Source organism: Mesoplodon mirus (assembly GCF_964341445.2).
Source record: "Mesoplodon mirus genome assembly, chromosome: 9".
Taxonomy (NCBI): domain Eukaryota; kingdom Metazoa; phylum Chordata; class Mammalia; order Artiodactyla; family Ziphiidae; genus Mesoplodon; species Mesoplodon mirus.
In genome coordinates, this window is record NC_138985.1 from 20,593,870 (window position 1) to 20,616,851 (window position 22,982).

Genomic DNA, 22,982 nt, shown 5'->3' on the forward strand with positions numbered 1-22,982 from the left:
TATTTTCAAACTGGTTCTTTCCTGTTTCTCACCTCGCTCCCCACTCCCTGTTTCTGCTGGAAATCATGTTCCCTGTAGCTGGGCTCCCCAGAAATAAGGAACGAGCTCTGCTTCGTTCAAGAGCTTCGAAAACAGCTCTTGAAGGCGGGCAGGCGTGAAATGGGGCCTCCCTCCTCTCCTTGGAGGCCACCCTCCCAGCGGCAGCATCGGAACGAGGCAGGGAGCGCTGGAAAGAGGCCCTGCTGAGGAGGAAATGCCTCTCCTAGCCCTGCTCTGAGGATGCAGTTTTCTGCCTGCAATTTGGTGAAGCCCATGGCTTCCACCTCTAGGGTGGAATCCAGAGGAAGCCTTGAATATATAAGCGCAGGGTCCTCGAAAACATCAGACTGAGGAGATCAAATATAGGAGAAAAATACTGCCAAATCCACTGTGGCTGTGACGGTGTTTGAAAATCTATTTTCTCTCGAGCCTAAAGAGGGTAAAAGATCCTGTCAACGCTAAACTGGGGCTCCATTAGTAGTGCTTGTTGCAATGAATGAATGACTGAATGAATGGATGGATGGGAGGGTGGTGGATGAGTGAGCAGGTGACTTCTCAGCAGCGACATAACTATGCATGCCAGGCAAGGACTCCCATTAATCAGATCGGAAAGGTCTAAACACGCCCTTAGAACTGTCTGGCACTGCACAACCCCTTCCTAACAGCGCCAGGGCCCATTCCTCAGAGCATGTGGTGTCAGCACACCGCACCGTCTCCGCTGGCCACTGATTCCTGGGATTCTCTAGGCATCCCACTCAAGTTTTGTACCAGATTCTCTAGGCATCCCACTCAAGTCTCTCCTTCACTCAAGTTTCGTACCAGATTCTCTAGGCATCCCACTCAAGCCTCTCCTTCACTCAAGTTTCGTAGCAGCTAAAGTATGGATAGGAGTCCACGTGGGCGGAGGTTTGGCAGTGACTTGTAATAAAAAGTTATTTACAAATACCAGATGGCTCATTTAGAGAGGACCCCAATCGATGACCTTAACTGGGATCTACTCTGAGTGTCCCGATTTGTTGTTTTCCCATTGGAGAGAGTACACATCCAGGTTGCAGCTTGTGCTGACCGGCAGAGCTGAAGTCCTCAGCGTGCCCTGGCTGACAGACACTCAGCACCGGGGTGGATGCTCTTTTTCTGCAAACTCTCTACCTCTTTGCTTCCTCTCCCCACTCATCTTTAATGGACAGCAGAGTCAGGAGGGGAGAAGGGGTAAGGGAGAAGCAGGGAGAGGGGCATGTGGCAGCTCACTGTCCCCGGGGACCCCTTCCCCCCACGCTAGACAGTTAATGTGCTTTTCCAGGTGCCAAACGGCAGTGAATTTCAGCTTGGCGGGCTGTGTCCCAGCTGAAGCTCTGCACGCTGGCCTAGGGAAGTCCCATACAAAAGCCCACAGATGCGAATAAATTACAGTGCCCATCCTCCCCTGCCAGCTGGCATGGAGATCCAGATGCTGACCTGGCTGAAAGAGAATACTGTGTTGGCGTCTCCTGATGCAGAGTTAAATGCTTGTTAAAGAAAAAAGAGTCTTGGCCGTTCCTTTTCTTCCTAATGTCTTCCACGCCCCCATCGGCTGCCATCCCTCCAGGTTCGGGCCCGTCGGGGCCTGGGGTTTGGGCAGTGAGGTTGAGAGGGCAGCGGGGTGCTACGCTCTGCAGAGTTGACACCCAGGCAGCCCCAATGTTGCTCAGTGACAGAAGATTGGTTAGGCAAGTCCTGAAAAGGGGGGAGGGACCTGATGCCCTGTGGCTCGGGTTTCTGTGCCTGAGGAGGAAAGGAATATGGACTTGAGCTGACAGGACACCAGGCAGCGAAATACAGATCAACACATTCCTTCCACGTGCCCGGGATTTACACTTCCACAACACAGGAGAGCACAGAGCTGCAGAGTCACCGGCGCTGGCTGCCGTGCTGGGGGACCCGCGCAGAGGGATAAGTCACCAAATACCGAGAACACAGTAACCCCGCACGCAGCCCATCGGGTGCTCTTTAGAAAGGACACAGGTAGATATCGGGGTGCCTCGTAGATATCGGGGTGCCTCTGAGACACGCTGGGCAGTCACTTAAGGGAGAAGAAATGATAAGCTTCTCTTGTGGCCCTTTCCTACTTCACAGCAAGTGTCAATGTGTCATCGTCCCAAGTCCGCTATGAGAGCTGACTGCAGGCACAGTGGGGCTTACTTCTAGAAGTCCTGGAAGCTCTTTGGGCATCGTAGTGAATAGGCGCTGGGAGGCCATCATTGCCTGGGAGAGTGGAGCAGACCTGGGAGAGGGGAGGTTTTGAATTCTGTTCCCATCCTACCCTATTTCTCGGGAATGCCTTCCTGGCCTTGCCTGGGCTTCACTGGGGGCAGGGTGAGGGGTTTAGTGTTGGCTCTCCTGGACCATCTGGGCCTAGAGCTGAGGAATCCATGATTCTGTGGATTATGAGATCTTAAAAGTTCACCTTTGCAGGACTGGGGGCTGGAGGTAGCCGGGGGGTTGGCCTTGCATTACCAAGTGGCCGGAATGGCAGCTCCTTACATGCTATGGTTTGAGAGGGTCTAGCCCGTCACCCTGTACAATAGCATTTCCCTAAGTCAAGAAGGCTTTTCCCCTTTTCATGAATCTATTAAAATGTAAATACATCGAGAGGTGTTGGAGAATAAACGGACCATAGGGAAATGGGACATAAGCTGGGTTTAGGGTAGAGAGAAGTATGCACAGAGGTGAGGAGAGAGGCCTATAGGGAGGTGGGAAGGGCCAAAGACAAGCTTAACCAACTTGGCAACATGGCCCCTGATCTGCCCTGTTGGTTGCGGTACGTAATTTTTCACAGGACATTAAATAATTACAAGTTGGTCCATAACCGTTAGGAAATTTTTAGTATTGACACTGTGGCATTAACATTACAAACTGAAGCGTATTCGTAATATCCTTAGATGGTCTTAGTCATAGCAAAAAGGCCCTTTAACACTGTTAAATCAACGAGGTCTTATCTAATCCCTTTTCATTTAGTTTAGAAGATTACCAACACAAAAGGGATCTCCAAAGAAGACAAAGCACACCACACACTGTCTCTGAAAAATATAGGCAACCAAGAAGAGGGGCTGACATTTAAGAATTAATCACGAACCCCGATTTCAGAATCATTTTGTTCAATAAAAAACCAACTAGTGGGCTTCCCTGGTGGCGCAGTGGTTAAGAGTCCGCCTGCTGATGCAGGGGACACGGGTTCGTGGCCTGGCCCGGGAAGATCCCACATGCCGCGGAGCGGCTGGGCCCGTGAGCCATGGCCGCTGGGCCTGCGCGTCCGGAGCCTGTGCTCCGCAACGGGAGAGGCCACAGCAGTGAGAGGCCCGCGTACCGCAAAAAAAACCCAAAACAAACAAACAAACAAAAACCAACAAGTGACATTCATTTAGAAAGCTGGGGTTCAGATAGTTATGGAGCAGCTCAGATCTCATATTGCACAAAAACCGCTCACTTACTTCCACATCTGTGAATTCAAGTGTTTTTCTACCATGGAGTTTAGTGCGAATCGAAAACGGTCCCATCTTCTATCAAACACATAGTACCCTCGTCCCATGAGGCGACTCCCGAATGAGCAAAACTGTGAGGGGGAAAACAAAAACCATTTTAATGTTGATTACAGGTTAATAAGCTAATATAAGCTCTACACAGAAAAATAACATTTGCATAAAAACACACAGGGGTACAGTTTTCCTCAAAATAAAGAAGCAAAATAGTACCGAAGCCAAAAATATTTCTGTGCTGCTTCAGTTTGAGCTCCTAGATTTTCTGCAGAGCCTCGCAGGATGACTCAACAATAGTGACATTCAGTCTTCTGTAGCACTGAGGGCTACCTTCTCTATACCTGGCATTGAGCCAGTATTTCAGGTTGAAAAACAAAACCAAACCAAACCCAAACCAACAGCAACCAGTAGCCGGGTAGTGTGTCAGCACCACGGGCTTGTCACAGGGGTCATCTTCTCAAGGAAGACGGGGGTTCCCTGCTTCCCATCACGGTAATGGGAACGGCTGGTTCTGAGCTTCTCCTGCCAGTGGGTCATACCGTCCCTACCTGCCGTCAGTGGAGCCGGCTCCCTCCCAGCGGGGCTGAACTCCCTCCTCTCCTGGTGCTCTCATCTCCTCTCCCATCGGCGCGTCCAGGCTGCCCTGGGACACATCACTGCCTCTGCGCCCACGCTTCTGCTGCACCCTTGGCCTGCCTCTGTCCCCTTCCGTCTTCTCCCGGCCAAGTGCAACCCTCCCCTCCCTCAGGGCCCTAAATAAGACTCCAGTGACCTTTATCTGACTCACCTTGCCGCTCTGAACTCCCACAGACACCTACACATACTTCATTACATTCCACCTGGGAATCGCTACGCGGCTGTTTTACATTATACTGAATGCTTCTGTGCCTGTCTTGATGATTATAAACATATAAAGGTCAGGGACCCCATTCTCTTCTTCCTCCTCAATATGAGGAGAGTAGAGATTTAGGCTAAAGGGTGGATTACAGAGATAAGGTCCTACAAAGTGTTCAGAGCGAACTATCACACTTAACACACCGGGCTGAAATAGGAGCAGTTAGATGTTTGATAAGCGTCATTTAATGATGATGTTAGGACAACCAGAAGGCCAGCAGACAGAAATGTAAGAAGTGGCCTCTGAGAAGGTGACATTTGCCTGGTCAGAGCTCAGGCGAGTCTGCAAATATGACTCTATAACTCAACTGCAGCTTTTCCCCCTCCCCCAGGCCTCTCCCAGCAGCTCCCTGGCCTCCATCCCAGACACAGTGCTGGGTTGGCACTCATTCCACAAATCCTTCCTGGAACCAGCCTTTGGAACCGTTCTTAGGAGGAAACGCGAGACCTTCCCTTTGTTTTGTTTCTGCTTATGTTTGGGGTGGGGTTACCCTAAAATCTTGCCTCCCATCAAATCTGGTACTCCTGATGAAAAATTCTTTTCCGCACATTAAGGGCTTACTGGCCAAGTACTAAAACATACAAAGGGAGTTCTCCCGCGTGGAAGCCGGTCCCCAGCAGCATGTGGGAGCCGGTCCAGGTCCAGACATCTTTTCTTCTTTCATCTCCTTGCTAAAGACACCCTGAGCAAGTGTTCATTACAAAAATTGATTTAATGTATCAGTTGGCCACGAGAGAAAGGACAAAGCAAAGAAACAAATCCACGGCCTTTCCATTTAAATCAGCAAAACATGAAGGGCACACAAATCTGCCAGGCTCTGAGCTGAGCTAATCCACTGTAGCCTGGCAGCTTGTCATTTGGACAAAGATCTTGATGTGCTCCAGAGTCTGGCCTTCTGGTCGAGAGCCTTGTCTCACTTTCAGACTTGGAAGCTGGAGGCCTCTTACTGTCTGTGCTACCTATGTCTCTAATTCAACACAGATGCAACGCTCAGTGCCCCAGAGGCTCCTGTCCTTGGTCGCCTATGATGCCCCGGGTAGGGCTGTAGATCCTCGCTGCACTGGCCACGGTGGCAGACCCTACTGGTTGCCAAGTTCATCAACTGCTACCCCACCCCCAGCTCTCCCTGCCTTTTCCTTGCTAACAGAACCACACTTTTGTTCTGATCTCTGACACGGAGCAGTGAGCAGGGAAGGTAGGTCTCTCCCCAGAACCTTGGGATGAAATCATGGCAGGTTTCATTCTGTGTTAACACAATCCTATCCTCCTCTGCCACTGACTGGTATAGGGCTGGGCACATGACCTACTTCTGGATGATGGAAGGGAAGGTCTGCTGGGGGTGCTCACAGGAAGATTTTTCTTCCCTGAGAAATGACATAAGATAGCATCTTAGAAGCAGACTCCCTTTCTGTTTGTCCCTTACCCCCCTTTGTAGAGTGCTACTGGGTGAGGATGTGATATTGGAGCTCGAGCTGACACATCCAGACTGTGCGTGAAAGGCTAAGAGGGTGGCAGAGATTCTCCCTCAGCAGCAGGACATTGAAGAGATGCTGAACCGAGCCTGGGAGCACTCACCTCTCGACGCCTTGTTATACGAGACAAGTAAATGACCGAAGTGCACACACTGTATGAGTTGTTTTCTATTACTGGCCGTCAGAAGCATTCCTGACTGTCCCTATTTTTGTACTAGCCAAGAGGCAAAGTCTCAGGCTGTTGCTGAAGTACAGGTCACCATCCTCCCCAGAAACAGGAAGTGAATTTGGCCTTCATTCATCACGCTGATAGAAGGCAGGAGGGACTCACTCTGTCGTGATGCACGGTTGATTTCACCTACACAGTTCACGCCATCTTGGGACAGTCAAAGCTAATCTTGCAGGGCTCAAGCTGGGAACAGAGCAAACCGGCTATGGGGTCCGACGTTCCCAGCCTCCCTGGATTCGGCTCTGTGATGGAAGCACCAGGCAGTCCCTTCTTAAGTGCACGTAGGGCAAACACAAACGAGCCTCCAGCTCATGCCTCCTTACACCACCCACCTCGATTTCAATGACCTTCTGAACTGTTAAAGTGGATTCTTTCAAGGAACTGGGAAGAAACTGATCTTTTCGTTAATCAGCAATCAGGCGGACATGAAATGCTTCCTTCTTTCCTGCACACACACACACACACACACACACTCAGATCTGGTGCTATATCCTCACACCTACTAATAACAATAAAACTCAGAACCAACAGGGGAGCAAACCAGCCAGCACTGGCACCTGGCACACTGCTCAGAGACAGTTTCCAAGGCAGGTGAGCTAGACCGACTCTTGAAATCAGAGGCTCCCCGTGGATGGGCAAGGCAGGAGGGTCAGCTCCCCATGCTCTGCTATCAACACCGTCTCTCGAGCATTATCGCTTCAAGGTGGACCACAAATACTCAGGTGTTTAAAGGATTAAAATCAGCTGGAGCCCTTACCTTTCCTTCTGTGATTTTCAAGGGGATTTCTAAGGTAATCATTCAACCTCAGGGGAAGCCCTTTCGTAAAACACTGTCCTGGAGGCCTCTCCTTAGGAAGGATGCCATTGTAGGACACAGTCACCTAAATACTGCAAAGCACAGGGGCAAACAATGCCTGGATGGAAACAGAAGGGGGCCTACCGCAAGAGGTCTGGGGTGGTGGGTGGAGAAATGACAGTCTAATAACTTCTCGGATTCGTCGGCTCCGTCCATCTCCCCTTCATCACTTGACAGTCGGCTGGCGAGGTCACCTCCAGCTGGGGGTAGAGGGGGTTCCGGAGTGTAGCCACTGTGATTTGAAGATGTGCTGCTGCTCATGCTATTTGCAGATGATGGTCTAAGGGCAAGAGAGAGCAAACAGAGTAAACTTTTCTGAGGGAACAAGATCCACCCAGTTTCACGGAGCTCGGAAGGCAGACCAATTAGCCTTCCAGATACATTAAGGAAGGCGGATCAATGGCAAATCTGCACAAGGGGGAAATTCAGGCTGAGAGGGTTAGCAGCGACCAGCTCTCTACAGGTTGGAGCTGAGGCTCTGCCCTGCTTGAATCTGGGCATCAGGGACAACTCCAACAGTGTAAGAGCAATAGAAAATACAAAAATAGCAACCAATGTGACAGAGAGTTAATTTAACTTAAAACTAATCTTCTAGAGTTCAGTTACAACTATTCATTCATTTGCATGTAAGTAATTTGTACTTGCCCTGAAGTTGTTTCTCTTTGAAAGTGGACCTGATGGGAAGATCAACCAGATAAATAGGTTCAAATCAATCAACAAAATATCAGTGATGACAAAAGACAGCCCTACACACATAGCTACTAAACTATGGCTTTATGAAATTGTTACCATACCGGCCTGAAAAAATGTTTTGTCCCAGCCATGGGGCCACAAGTTCCTTTTTCCCCCACAGCCAAGCCTGTTTCTTAATATATCAAACCACATGTAGTTTAATTGTGTCTTCTGAGGATGATTGTTTCCGTTTAATTTTTGACAAGCCTCTAGACCCACAGGCTGGCATGGCTGACTCAACAGTAGGTGTTGAAGAAATATGTTTCTCAATGAAGGAATGAATGAATTCTATGTGTATAAACAATCCAACAGATCTCATCTCAATTATGGCTAAGCTTATAGAAAAGCAGCATCGGTCACAGTAAGAGGTGGTACTAATGCTTCCTGAGCAGTAAAGTGCAAAAGGAAACATACACATCAGGAGAAGAGTTAGAAGAACCGTCAGAGCTAGTTGTTAGTTGTTTTCACTGCTCTCCACTTTCATGAGGTGATTGACCAGGGAGAAAGATTGGGTGAAAAAGAAGGTTTGGAGAAAAAAAAAATCAGGAGCTTAAAAAAATAATAATAAATAAATAAATAAAAAGGTTTTCTGTGTTCTGCTTTGAAAGCTGCCCCTTAAGTAACATGAAGCACCTTTCACTCATGCATCTCCCTTCTCCCTCATTTTCACCCTGGATTCTTTGTTGTTTTGAAATCTTTCTAGGTGTCAAAGACCTGAGTTCGAACCAGATCCCCAAAGCACAGTCATGTAAAAATAAAGCCACAAAGGTAGAAACAACCCAAATGTCCATCAACAGATGAATGGATAAACAAGACAGCTCTACAAACATAAGACACTAAACTATGGCTTTATGAAATTGTTACCGTACCATATATCCACACAATGGAATATTAAGTCTTAAAAAGAAAGGAAATTCTGGACTTCCCTGGTGGTGCAGTGGTTAAGAATCTGCCTGCCAATGCAGGGGACAAGGGTTTAATCCCTGGTCCGGGAAGATCCCACATGCCACAGAGCAACTAAGCCCATGCGCCACAACGACTGAGCCTGCGCTCTAGAGCCCGTGAGCCACAACTACTGAAGCCCGTGCGCCTAGAGCCCGTGCTCCACAACAAGCCACTGCAATGAGAAGCCCGCGCACCGCAATGAAGAGTAGCCACTTCTTGCTGCAACTAGAGAAAGCCTGTGCACAGCAACAAAGACCCAACACAGCCAAAAATAAGTAAATAAATAAATGTTCCTTTAAAAAAAACAAAGAAAAGAAAGGAAATTCTGACACCTGCTACAACACGGATGAACCTTGGGGGCATGATGCTAAGTGAACTAAGCCCATCACAAAGGACAATTACTGTATGACACCACTTGTATGAGGTACCTAGAGCAGTCACATTCACAGGGACAAAAAGTACAGCAGCGGTCCCCAGGCACTGGGGACAGGGAGTTAGTATTTAATGGTACAGAGTTCCAGTACTGGATGATGAAAAAGTTCTGGAGATGGCTGGTGGTGATGGTTGCACCACTACGTGAATGTAGTTAATGCCACTAAGCTGTACACTTAGAAATTAAAATAGTCAATTTCATGTATGCGTACAATGCTGCCAATAAAAACACCCCATAAAACCCCACAAACAAGGCCACAGGTGGTTTCCCAGTGTAGTTACAACTCTGCTGGTATGATAATTTATTATTGACTATCACCTTCCCACCCTTATGAAAACAAAGATGCCGTTCATTCTATGTGTTAAAGGTCTATAGTCCAGAAAACACAACGCCCAGGTGCATTCCCTACACTCCTGGGTCAGAAGGGACAACAGCAGTTGCCTGTTTACAGCTGAAGACCCAAACGGTAAAACCATTTTGATAACATCAAAACATATAAAGAAAGAAAACAGCATTCGTAATCCTGCCACTCAAGATCAAGTGTTCCTTCCATTTTGATTTATATCCTTCCAGACCTCTTTACTGTGCGAACAGGCACATACATTTTTTTTAAACATCTTTATTGGAGTATAATTGCTTTACAGTGGTGTGTTAGTTTCTGCTGTATAACAAAGTGAATCAGTTATACATATACATATATCCCCGTATCTCCTTCCTCTTGCATCTCCCTCCCACCCTCCCTATCCCACCACCCCTCTAGGCGGTCCCAAAGCACCGAGCTGATCTCCCTGTGCTGTGCAGCTGCTTCCCACTAGCTATCTATTTTACATCTGGTCGTGTAAGAACTGGATCACACTGTACATACTATTATGCTTTTTTTTTTAACTTAGTGATGTTGTAGAATTGTTTCCATGTATAGAAATCTATCATCATTTTAATATTCCCCAGTATAGTATTCCATAATATGGACATATCATACTTTATTTAACTACGCTATTGATGGACATTTAAGTGGTTCCCATACTTTCTGGGAGACTCTTTTTGAAGCTTTCCCCACCATATTAGGACCTCCCTATCCTGCGGGAGATGAAAGCCGGATTTTGTGTGATACTCGTATCATAGTTACCAAGGAAAAGATCTTTACTTTCCAAAGATGCATTTGGAAAGTTAGGGTGAGATGCCAACATATCTGCAATGTACATCAAAACATACCAAAAAATGTAGATGGGGCTTCCCCGGTGGCACAGTGGTTAAGAATCCGCCTGCCAAGGCAGGGGACACGGGTTCGAGCCCTGGTCCGGGAAGATCCCACGTGCCGCGGAGCAACTAAGCCCATGAGCCACAACTACTGAGTCTGCGCTCTAGAGCGCACATGCCACAACTACTGAAGCCCACCCACCTAGAGCCCGTGGCTCTGCAACAAGAGAAGCTACCGCAATGAGAAGCCCGCGCACCGCAACAAAGAGTAGCCCCCGCTCCCCGCAACTAGAGAGAGCACGACGAACTAGAGAGTGCAGCAACGAAAACCCAATGCAGCCAAAAATAAAAAAAATAATCAATTTATAAAAAATGAAAAAGAATGTAGATGAAGTCAACACAGTGGCAAAATATTAAAACTGTTAAAACTACGTAGGCAGGTATTCATTATACTTTTCTATTTTTCTGTACATGGGGAAATTTTCACAATAAAAAGTAAAAAAGAGAGAAAAATAAAAGAAAGTGAGCTAGTAGGACAGGCATGTGCAGGAAAGTGGCTGAAGAATTTACTGTTCAATGGGGCGGATGGATCGAACACATGTATCTCCTCTGTCCCAAAATAGTAAAGTCATAGTAAAGGGATAAACAAGGCATTAGCTCTGAAAAACAAAGAGATCAACAGAACTGTGGTGATCATCATGGTGATGACATCCTAGTCTCCATTTAACCCCTTAAGTAATAATGGGAATCTCATTCATCTCGTTAATGATTGGTTTGGGAAAGTGCATGACAAATAAAAGAAAATGTATTTTTGGGGGGGTGGCTTTTGCAAAGATTTTTCTCACTTTTAAAAAGAGACACAAGGAGGGAATTCCCTGGCAGTCCAGTCATTAACACTCCTCGCTTTCACTGCAGGGGCCTGGGTTCAATCCCTGGTCAGGGAACTAAGATCCCACAAGCCGCACAATATGGGCACAAAATTTTTTAAAATTAAAAAATAATGGGCAAAGGACCTTACCGTATAGCATAAGGAATATCAATATCCTGTGATAAACCATAATGAAAAAGAATATGAAAAAAATGTATATATATGTATAACTGAGTCACTTTGCTGTCATTAACACAACATTGTAATTCAACTATACTTCAATAAAAAATAAATTTAGGGACTTCCCTGGTGGCACAGTGGTTAAGAATCTGCCTGCCAGTGCTGGGGACATGGGTTCGATCCCTGATCTGGGAAGATCCCACATGCCACGAAGCAAGTAAGCCCACATGCCACAACTACTAAGCCTGCGCGCCTAGAGCCCGTGCTCCACAACAAGAGAAGCCACTTCAATGAGAAGCCCGTGCACTGCAGTGAAGAGTAGCCGCCGCTCTTCGCAACTACAGAAAGCCCATGGGTGTCAACAAAGACCCAACACAGCCATAAATAAATAAATAAATTTATTTTTAAAAAAAATTTAGGGCTTCCCTGGTGGCGCAGTGGTTGAGAGTTCGCCTGCTGACGCAGGGGACACAGGTTCGTGCCCCGGTGCGGGAGGATCCCACATGCCGCAGAGTGGCTGGGCCCGTGAGCCATGGCCGCTGGGCCTGCACGTCTGGAGCCGGTGCTCCGCAGCAGGAGAGGCCACAACAGTGAGAGGCTTGCGTGCCGCAAAAAAAAAAAAAAAATTTTTTTAAATGAGCAAAGGACTTGAATAGACATTTCTCAGCAAAGATATATAAATGGTGCCAGCAATCACATGAAAATATGCTCAACATCATCAGTCATTAGGGAAATGCAAATCAAAATCACAATGAGTTACCACTTCACACCCACTAGGACAGCTATTAAAAAAAAAAAAAAGAGACACAAGGAAAAGGTGGTCTCCACCTTCATCTGGACCTTTTTCCTCTGGAAGTGCTGTAGCCATCTTGCTAATGACGTTGAAGATGAAGCCAAAAGATCGAAGAGGGTGGAATAAAAGAAAGCCACAGAAGGACAGCCAGAAAGAAATCATAAAGATCAGATCAGAAATAAATGAAAAAGAAATGAAGGAAATGATAGCAAAGATCAATAAAACTAAAAGCTGGTTCTTTGAGAAGATAAACAAAATTGATAAACCATTAGCCAGACTCATCAAGAAAAAAAGGGAGAAGACTCAAATCAATAGAATTAGAAATGAAAAAGGAGAAGTAACAACTGACACTGCAGAAATACAAAGGATCATGAGCGATTACTACAAGCAAGTCTATGCCAATAAAATGGACAACCTGGAAGAAATGGACAAATTCTTAGAAATGCACAACCTTCTGAGACTGAACCAGGAAGAAATAGAAAATATGAACAGACCAACCACAAGCACTGAAATTGAAACTGTGATTAAAAATCTTCCAACAAACAAAAGCCCAAGGCCAGATGGCTTCACAGGCGAATTCTATCAAACATTTAGAGAAGAGCTAACACCTATCTTTCTCAAACTCTTCCAAAATATAGCAGACAGAGGAATACTCCCAAACTCATTCTATGAGGCCACCATCACCCTGATACCAAAACCAGACAAAGATGTCACAAAGAAAGAAAACTACAGGCCAGTATCACTGATGAACACTGATGCAAAAATCCTCAGCAAAATACTAGCAAACAGAATCCAGGAGCACATTAAAAGGATCATACAACATGATCAAGTGGGGTTTATCCCAGGAATGCAAGGATTCTTCAATATATGCAAATCAATCAATGTGATACACCATATTAACAAATTGAAGGAGAAAAACCATATGATCATCTCAATAGATGCAGAGAAAGCTTTTGACAAAATTCAACACCCATTTATGATAAAAACCCTCCAGAAAGTAGACATAGAGGGAAGTTACCTCAACATAATAAAGGCCACATATGACAAACCCACTGTCAACATTGTCCTCAATGGTGAAAAACTGAAACCATTTCCACTAAGATCAGGAACAAGACAAGGTTGCCCACTCTCACCACTATTATTCAACATAGTTTTGGAAGTTTTAGCCACAGCAATCAGAGAAGAAAAAGAAATAAAAGGAATCCAAATCGGAAAAAAAGAAGTAAAGCTGTCACTGTTTGCAGATGACATACTATACATAGAGAATCCTAAAGATGCTATCAGAAAACTACTAGAGTTTATCAATGAATTTGGTAAAGTAGCAGGATACAAAATTAATGCACAAAAATCTCTTGCATTCCTATACACTAATGATGAAAAATCTGAAAGTGAAATTAAGAAAACACTCCCATTTACCACTGCAACAAAAAGAATAAAATACCTAGGAGTAAACCTACCTAAGGAGACAAAAGACCTGTATGCAGAATATTATAAGACACTGATGAAAGAAATTAAAGATTATACAAATAGATGGAGAGATATACCATATTCTTGGATTGTAAGAATCAACATTGTGAAAATGACTCTACTACCCAAAGCAATCTACAGATTCAATGCAATCCCTATCAAGCTACCACTAGCATTTTTCACAGAACTAGAACAAAAAATTTCACAATTTGTATAGAAACACAGAAGACCCCGAATAGCCAAAGCAATCTTGAGAAAGAAAAACAGAGCTGGAGGAATCAGGCTCCCTGACTTCAGACTATACTACAAAGCTACAGTAATAAAGACAGTATGGTACTGGCACAAAAACAGAAATATAGATCAATGGAACAGGATAGAAAGCCCAGAGATAAACCCACGCACATATCATCACCTTATTTTTGATAAAGGAGCCAAGAATATACAGTGGAGAAAAGACAGCCTCTTCAATAAGTGGTGCTGGGAAAACTGGACAGCTACATGTAAAAGAATGAAATTAGAACACTCCCTAACACCATACACAAAAATAAACTCAAAATGGATTAAAGACCTAAATGTAAGGCCAGACACTGTAAAACTCTTAGAGGAAAACATAGGCAGAACACTCCATGACATAATTCACAGCAAGATCTTTTTTGACCCACCTCCTAGAGAAATGGAAATAAAAACAAAAATAAACAAATGGGACCTAATGAAACTTAAAAGCTTTTGCACAGCAAAGGAAACCATAAACAAGATGAAAAGACAACCCTCAGAATGGGAGAAAATATTTGCAAATGAAGCAACTGACAAAGGATTAATCTCCAAAATTTACAAGCAGCTCATGCAGCTCAATATTAAAAAAAACAAACAACCCAACCCAAAAGTGGGCAGAAGACCTAAATAGACATTTCTCCAAAGAAGATATACAGATTGCCAACAAACACATGAAAGGATGCTCAACATCATTAATCATTAGAGAAATGCACATCAAAACTACAATGAGATATCATCTCACACCGGTCAGAATGGCCATCATCAAAAAATCTACAAACAATAAATGCTGGAGAGGGTGTGGAGAAAAGGGAACCCTCTTGCACTGTTGGTGGGAATGTAAATTGGTACAGCCACTATGGAGAACAGTATGGAGGTTCCTTAAAAAATGAAAAATAGAACTACCGTATGACCCAGCAATCCCACTACTGGGCATATACCCTGAGAAAACCATAATTCAAAAAGAGTCATGTACCACAATGTTCATTGCAGCTCTATTTACAATAGCCAGGACATGGAAGCAACCTAAGTGTCCATCGACAGATGAATGGATAAAGAAGATGTGGCACATATATACAATGGAATATTACTCAGCCATAAAAAGAAACGAAATTGAGTTATTTGTAGTGAGGTGGATGGACCTAGAGTCTGTCATACAGAGTGAAGTAAGTCAGAAAGAGAAAAACAAATTCCGCATGCTAACAGATATATATGGAACCTAAGGGAAAAAAAAAATAGGTCATGAAGAACCTAGGGGCAAAACGGGAATAAAGATGCAGACCTACTAGAGAATGGACTTGAGGATATGGGGAGGGGGAAGGGTAAGCTGTGACAAAGTGAGAGAGTGGCATGGACATGTATACACTACCAAATGTAAAACAGATAGCTAGTGGCAAGCAGCCGCATAGCACAGGGACATCAGCTCGGTGCTTTGTGACCACCTAGAGGGGTGGGATAGGGAGGGTGGGAGGGAGGGAGACGCAAGAGGGAGGAGATATGGGGATATATGTATATGTATAACTGATTCACTTTGTTATAAAGCAGAAACTAACACACCATTGTAAAGCAATTATACTCCAATAAAGAAAAAAAAAAAAAAAGACTAGGTTACCAAAAAAAAAAAAAAAAAAAAAAAAAGAAGGAGAGCCAACCCCTGATCTTTGGGGACTGGTGCCCTTTCACCTCTGGACTTCTTGTCACCAGTGGTAAGAAATTTCCTAATTATTGAAGTGGTTAGTAAGCAAGATTTTCTGCTACTTGCACCTGAAGTGTCCCAAGAAGTGTGAACAAGAGATTTTAACCTATTTTTAGAAGACAGACTATGGCTGGAGAGTGTTAACTGATGGGAAAGGAGCTGACCCACCACAGAACCTTGAGAAGCAGGGCACCTGGAGCAGCTAGAGCTGCACAAGTCATGGGTGAGGTGAGGACCAAACATAGCGAGAGAGCTGAAAGGCTCAATCTTCTGTCGTTGGACCCGCCGCAGGTCATCACTACTACCTCGCACGGTCACGTGACTTTCCACTGCCCCTGCCAGCCCCCTCGCCCTCCGATCAACCTTCAAAAAGAGAAACTGAACCAGGGAGACTCTAGACGTGGGGCCCCCAGGCTCAGCAGAGACCAGGAGGAGGCACAGGGCTAAAAACAGGAGGACTGTGGGCTGCCCCTGGTCAGATCCTCAGTTGGCACTGCCAGAATGCCTACTGCCAGGTATGTCAGCAGGCAGGATTCTTCCCTCCGGAAACTGAATGGCCCCGGAGAAAAGGCTTCCACAGCTTGCCTTTGGGAATATTCCAACAAAAGGCTGACTGGTGACATGATGACCTTTTGGTTGACAGTCCCACAAAGACCTCCAATGAGCCTATTAGAGCCTCTCTTTTAAATACGAGTGGTTAGAGATAACCAAACATTCCCAGACATCTCCAACATGAGCTGACCAACCAAACAACAAACACATGAACACATATATGAAACAAACTTGGGGGAAATGAAGATAAAGGAAAAAAAGAGGAGGGACTTCCCTGGAGACCCAGTGGTTAAGACTCTACCCTTCCACTGCAGGGGGTGTGGGTTTGATCCCTGGTTGGGGAAATAAGATCCCGCATGCCGTGCAATCAGATAGAAAGAACCAGATCCTAAAATTTAACAAGTAAATCGTAAACTATTTAGTATACAGTTTTGAAGAGTAAAGTAAAAAAATCTTTTAGAAAGTGGAACAAGAGATTGAGAGACAACAGGAGAAAAGAGGTAAGAGGATGAAGAGGTCAGAGCAAATGATCCAACATCCAACTAACAGGAGGTTAAAAAAGAGAATAAAGACATAGTGGGGAGAAAACTATTTAGCATGTAACATGGGAAAATATCCCAGAAACAGGTGTTTCCAGGTTGAAAGGATCTACTGAGTACCTAGTACAATGAATGAAAAAAGACCTACATCAAGGGGGATCCCTGGGAAATTTCAGAGCCCCATGCTTCAGCAATTAAAAATGGAATCAGAATGTTATTAAACTTCTCAATAAAAACCTTCGATGCCAGAAGCCAATGGAAAAATTGTCTTCCATCTTCTGTAGGGAAATAATTCTCAATCCAGTTATAGACTCAGAGAGATGATCAATTAAGTGTGAGGGTAGAATACAAACATTTTCAGGTGTATAAGGATTCTAAAAATTGACCTCCCATGTCCCTTTTCACAGGAAGCTAATGGAGAAGATAAGGCGTAAACCAAGAGAGAAGGTGGCAAAGGGATCCAGGAAACAGGTGCTCCAACACAGAGAGGGTCAACAGAGTTCCAGGATGGTAGGAACTACTGTTTTTCACTCTAACCCTTTTAGTACTATTTAGTTTTTGAACTATGTGTCTATACTATGTTGATTTTAAAAAAAGAAGTTTCGTTAAGAAAAAAAATTTTAGAACAATTGAAACACTCCATGGTAAGTTCTAGTTGCCAGACAAAAGAGAGGAGACCAGGGGAGGAGAATCGTGGAGAGTAAAGCTGAGCATGAAAACTGCGAGCTGCAGAGCGGAATCAGCTCTGAGAGCCAAGACAGAAACATGAAGGAAGGACGCTGGGCACATGTGTGCATGTGCACAACGGGAAGGAGCTCTGGATCTCCTCGTTTTTAGACTTGTGTCCCTCAGGACATGGGCACCCTCCTGGTGATGACGGAATGGTGGATGCTTTCAAGACCTCCTCCCAGCTCTGATCACTGCCCTCCAGGGTGGAACCTGGAGGGATGGAGTGCGCTGGGACCAGCTTGTGTCTCAAAAAAGCCAAGGCTTGGAGAGGATGATGGGGGAATTAGGCAACTGGCCATGAGAAAGTGTGGAAAAAGTCTCGCAAGTGTTAAGCTGCCATCCAACCTTTCTTCCTCGGCACTACATTACCCCTCACCCCTCCACTTACCAGTCTGGTCTAAAGACAGTGCATGTGATGATGGTCCCTGTCCAGTTACACCCAGAGAAACTTAAAGTCCCCTAACCCCCACCACTTTGAGGAAGCACGAGCAAAACAACTGACCTTAACTGAGTCCTAACTGTATGTAGGCACGTCACATACCTTTTCTCACTGGAGCTGCCCCACTGCCTTAGGTGCGTGTAACTATGACCTACATTTCTCAGATGAGGACATTGGTTGCCAAGCTAATAAAAAGTGGTCATGAGACTTGGTTCTGCCTGCTTGACTTCAAAGGCCCCCCTGTTGAGAAACGAGTAGGAAAAGCCCAGGGACAAACAGAAGTCAAGGAGAGAAATGGCTTCCACTTTGGCGATTACGCCATGTAATGAAGTAGCTTTCACTCCAGACTCACCTCTGCCCTTTGTCAGGTATCTAGGACCTTCGGCCTCTTTCCCTGCCGCCCTTGTCAGTCTTAGATTCACTGGCATTTGCCATTTTATACTTTAAGGGGAGATGTGTGAGCATCTGTGAGACAGAGGGGGATGTGCCCAGATCTTGGCAGCAATGACCTCCACAGCTGACCCTTCCTCCCTCTGCTGCCCCCCTTCCCCCAACCTCCACGCCTTTCCAACAGAGTCCTGATGGCTTTGGCTGGCCTGGTCATTCATAGCCCTTGGGCTCTGTGGGGCAAATAATGTGTTTCCTTAGAGTTGGGGGCGAAGAAACAGAGCATACTGGTATGGTATCCAAGGGCCCCCAGCTTGAAGGACAGAGGCCAGGAGGCCAGGTGAATGGAAATCAGGTAGCGCTGAGGCCTTCACGGGCTCCCACTGCTTTCCCATTGACTACCACTGACCCCTACTACCAGCTACCATGAACTGAGTGCTTATGATGAGCTTGGTATTTTATCTCACTTAATTCTCCTTAGCTCCGTCTGACAGTTGAGCAGTTTGAGGCCAGAGAGGCTGAGAGACACGGCCACGTTCATCTAGTTAGCAGACAAGGAGTTGAGCCTTGCACTTCCAATCCTGTTCCAACCCTTGCTAGCTAACTTTCACTTTTCCAATCCTAGACCCAAGTCCCTCTTTTAGGAACCCCTGACAGGATGGGTTGCAACTCAAAAATAGGAGAACTGGAATATTTTCAAGGTTACCGAAACGATATTTAAGATATAAATTCACACACTGTTAGCATTTCCTACAAGAGAAATTCACGATTGGGAAGGGATAATCATAATTCCATTCATGTGTGACATTTTTTTTGGCCCATTATAGATAATGAGTGTGATTGAAACATCTATTATATTTACATCGTTAATATGAGGGAAATAACTGCTTTAAGTCTTATGTGGGTATGTTTACTTCTGATCATGCTTTTTCGATCTCTGATGGCATGGGGTCTCGTGTGAACGTAAGACAACTGAAAAAGGACGTTATTTCCCGCTAACTGTGGAACAGAGTTCACCCCTGAGTTTTCTGGTGCGTTGAAAAGCGTCCTCAGAAATTATTCTCTTACCAACATTTGTAATGTGCTCCTTGGCCTCCCCTTTTCCTTCAGAGACATTCTTTTCTGCCGATTAACCTCACCCTCTCTCTTTCTTCTATTTCCCTAAAAGAACATAAACACCTGGCATTTCTCTATTGACAAACATTCCCCTGAAAATTAAACCAAAAAAAGGAACAGAAAGAAGCAGCTCTTAAGGCTCCACTGTTGCCTGTTTCATTTTTTAACGGCTGCCCCCAGCTTCTCTGTTAAGCCAGGTACCACTGCTTGGGTGCGAAGTGCCTGCATCAGTCAACATCGATGGAGAAATGTATAATAAAAGAGTTTTCAAACTGGGGTTCCCTGGAGTCCTTGGGGAAGCTGAGGTGATCCCTTGGATGGGCTGGGGGACAGTGGGTTCTGGGTACACGTGTGATGAGAGCAGGGCTGAGCGGGCTTCAGGTGGAGGCAGGTCTGCTTTTATATCGGGTACCGTGTAAGGTTCTGTGGGAACAAAAAAGTTCCATCGCCACCAAGAAGTTTGAAAGCTACTGTAGATAGAATTGAAGCCCCTTCCAGAAGTTTGGAGCAGAACTGTGTCCCCAAGGGTAATATCCTTCACCAATATCTGGCATCACAGTGAGAAATCATAAAACGATCTTGGAAAATGAGGGGTGGCAAGGACAGCGGCCAAGTAAACAGATGACGACAACCACCCGACAATGGTTATGATGATGGAGATGTGTGGGTGGTGACTCCATCTGACTCCATCCATCCCCCCAGATGCCTGAGGCTGAGCTTGGTGATTCCAAGAGAGGGGCTCCAGCTGCCAAACTGGTCAGGCTTGCACCAAAGTGTAAGGCATGAGAGATCCTGGTAGGTCAGTAACAACTGTCATCAAATATTTGCTTTTGCTTTAAAAATAAATTCCTTCCCCTTCTTTTGTAACTATATTCTCTTAATGCCTACTTGCTGACTGGACAATTACTCTTTGAGACTCACGGTGTATGCATTAAAAATCATCAGAGGGGACTTCCCTGGTGGCGCAGTTGTTAAGAATCCACCTGCCAATGCAGGGGACACGGGTTTGAGCCCTGGTCCAGGAAGATCCTACATGCTGCAGAGCAACTAAGCCCGTGCGCCACAACTACTGAGCCTGTGCTCTAGAGCCCGTGAGCCACAACTACTGAGCCTGTGTGCCACAATTACTGAAGCCCGTGCGCCTAGAGCCCGTGTTCCGCAACAAGAGAAGCTACCGCAATGAGACGCCTGCGCACCGCAGCAAAGAGTAGCCCCCGCTCGTTGCAACTAGAGAAAGCCAGTGTGCAGCAAAGAAAGCCCAATGCAGCCAAAAAAAACCCCAAAAATCATCAGAGGATACTAATATCTGCACTTATATTGTGTTATTAATGTTTCCTTTTTATGATGCTATGGATATTTGAGTCTCATCTCCTAAACTCCAAATTCTTGAAAAGCAGGATCTAGTTTCATTCATCTCTGTGCCCCTGCCTGAGGGTACCTAACACAGTACCTTGCTTATGGAGCAAGCACTCAATAAATATTTTTGAATGAGGGTTCCCTGTCCTATCACCTGGAAATTGGTCTGTGGCTCATTATGGCACTCCACTGCCTGTCAAAACACACATACATGGATTTTCAATCCAAGTGGAATTTTTTTTCTCCCTCCCTCTTTTTTTTGGCCACGCCACATGGCATGTGGGATCTTAGCTCCCCAGGCAGGGATCGAACCCGTGCCCCCTGCAGTGGAAGCTTGGAATCCTAACCACTGGACTGCCAGGGAATTCCCCCAGGTGGGTTTTGTTTTCCATTCTTTCCTTTCTGTCCAGGACGACCAAATAAAACCCCAAAGAGGTGGCTCAGCTTTCTTGGTATGGAGGGAAATGTAAGGACAGACAGCCCTGTCGCGGCAATTTTCCCTTTACCCTGACCATTGGAGAGTTGTGGAAAAAATTCACAAAATATCATGGCAAGTGGGCTCCTAAGCTGTGCTGACTACCCATCCCCCCAGGCTTCCCCCACTCTCTGCTCCAGGAATCTTCAACTAATCTAAAAACTCAGGTGACCAGAAAGTTGCCTGGTGGTTGAGTGTCACCCTTTCAGCTATTTATCTCTAGCTGACTCTTACTCCGGGAAAACACATCCTGGCGGATACAGGTCTGCTATGGAGGATGACGATCACGGCAATGATGACCAGGGTGAGGATGACAATGGTGACAGAAGTAACATCCACTGAATGCTACGTGGCAGGCACTGGGCTGAGCCCCTCACACCCATTCTCTCCTTTCAACTTCACAACCACCTCCCCAGGTAGGACGCTAACGACTCCCATTTCACACGTGATCCGACCACACACGACCCAGCCAGGCAGGGTCACTTGACCACGGCCTCAAGGCTTCTATCGCCCAGGTGGGACTTACCTAGGAAGCACAGAGTTAGGTGGCCTGGATTTTGCAGGGGACGCGACTTTAGGTTCTGGGCCCAAGCTCCCTGAAGATCCCGGCAGCGAGTCCTGCGCTGGCCCGGATGGGCTTGGAAGTACTTCCCTTGCCGAAGTCAGGAGATGCTCTTTATCTTTAACTTCTTTTTCCCGGGACTTGGCTTTGTGTTCCGCCAGAAGGAGGTCAAACTGCTTTTTCCGGCCTGGGACTGCCCTCCGATGGCTTAGTGAATGAGTCTAAGGAGAAGAGAGACGGAAAGCACAGCCTCTTTGATCAGCACATAAACCTGCTTCCCCAGGCCCTCCATTTCAGAAACAGCAATTCATGGGAATTTAGAGGTGCTTGAAAAGTCAACTTCAAGGCAACAGCTCCTGTTCTGTGGCTGGGAAGAGGCGGAGACCACACAAAACGCAACCGTGCCCTACGCTCCTGGCGTTAAGAAGCCAAAGCTTCCTCCAAAAAATGGCATAAGATGACGAGCTTCAGCGCAGAACCCATGAGAACCTCTCTGATGAAAGGCAACGGTGAGGGCGTGCTGGAGTTAATCCAGGTGCAGGTGGGAGGCTTGCTTTGGCCCAGACACACAGAGCCACCAAGCAGAGAGGGCCACAGCCTCCATCCCAAGAGGCACTGGCAGTTCAGTATGAAATACGGGGCTGGGGGCCACCCACTGGCGGCCGCCTTGGGTCAGCTGTCCCCTGGCCACCCCGCTGTGGCTGGATCAGGGGCACGGCGGCGGCTCGTCCTCCCCTCCGGGGCTGCCTTTCAGGGCGCTGCCACCGCCGCCGCGCTGCTCCTGCATACATTAAAACGTAGCAGGGTTTAGAACCGCCTGTGAGTGCCTATAAATACAATTTACTGTCTGGCCTCACAAGTAACAGGGGAAGCCTATTTTTTTTTTTTTTTTTTTTTCCCTTCTTAAAAAGCCAGCCAGCTTGAGGCAGGCGCTCTGCTACCATGGAAGAGAAGAAAGCATTTCCCTTACAAAGAACAGCTGGGGGTCATGTCGAGGCTCCACACCCTGCCGTGTGCAGAGAGTGGCATGCAAACATTTCGACAAAGGCCCCAGCGAGAGCAGGAAGTATTTTTTATGGAAAGAGAAATACCTTGCAGGTGAGGGATCTTGTGCAAGGTTTCTTTGTCTCGGGATCCAATACTCCACAGTGTTTATTTGGGTCAAATTCTCTCTCTGGTTTAAGAAACAAACAAAAAATATAAGAAAAAAGGAGACTAAATAGGATTTGGCATTAAGACCACA

The 22,982-nt window shown here is 46.0% G+C and overlaps 1 protein-coding gene across 9 annotated transcripts in view; it reads right to left on the minus strand.

The window, feature by feature from the left end:
• The window catches only part of ATXN7L1 (ataxin 7 like 1), a gene marked incomplete at its 5' end in the record, with an annotated part of 244,928 nt that overhangs the window by 10,283 nt on the left and 211,663 nt on the right, over window positions 1–22,982 (minus strand). For 6 of the 9 annotated variants that reach the window (XM_082631876.1, XM_082631874.1, XM_082631882.1 and 3 more), the window contains 5 exons: window positions 1,495–1,800; window positions 3,507–3,628; window positions 7,088–7,283; window positions 21,704–21,960; window positions 22,831–22,913. In XM_082631876.1, coding sequence (XP_082488002.1) covers window positions 1,495–1,800; window positions 3,507–3,628; window positions 7,088–7,283; window positions 21,704–21,960; window positions 22,831–22,913 — 964 coding nt within the window. The remainder of the gene's footprint in view (window positions 1–1,494; window positions 1,801–3,506; window positions 3,629–7,087; window positions 7,284–21,703; window positions 21,961–22,830; window positions 22,914–22,982) is intronic. The other 3 variants (XM_082631883.1, XM_082631879.1, XM_082631878.1) reach the window with 1 other exon arrangement.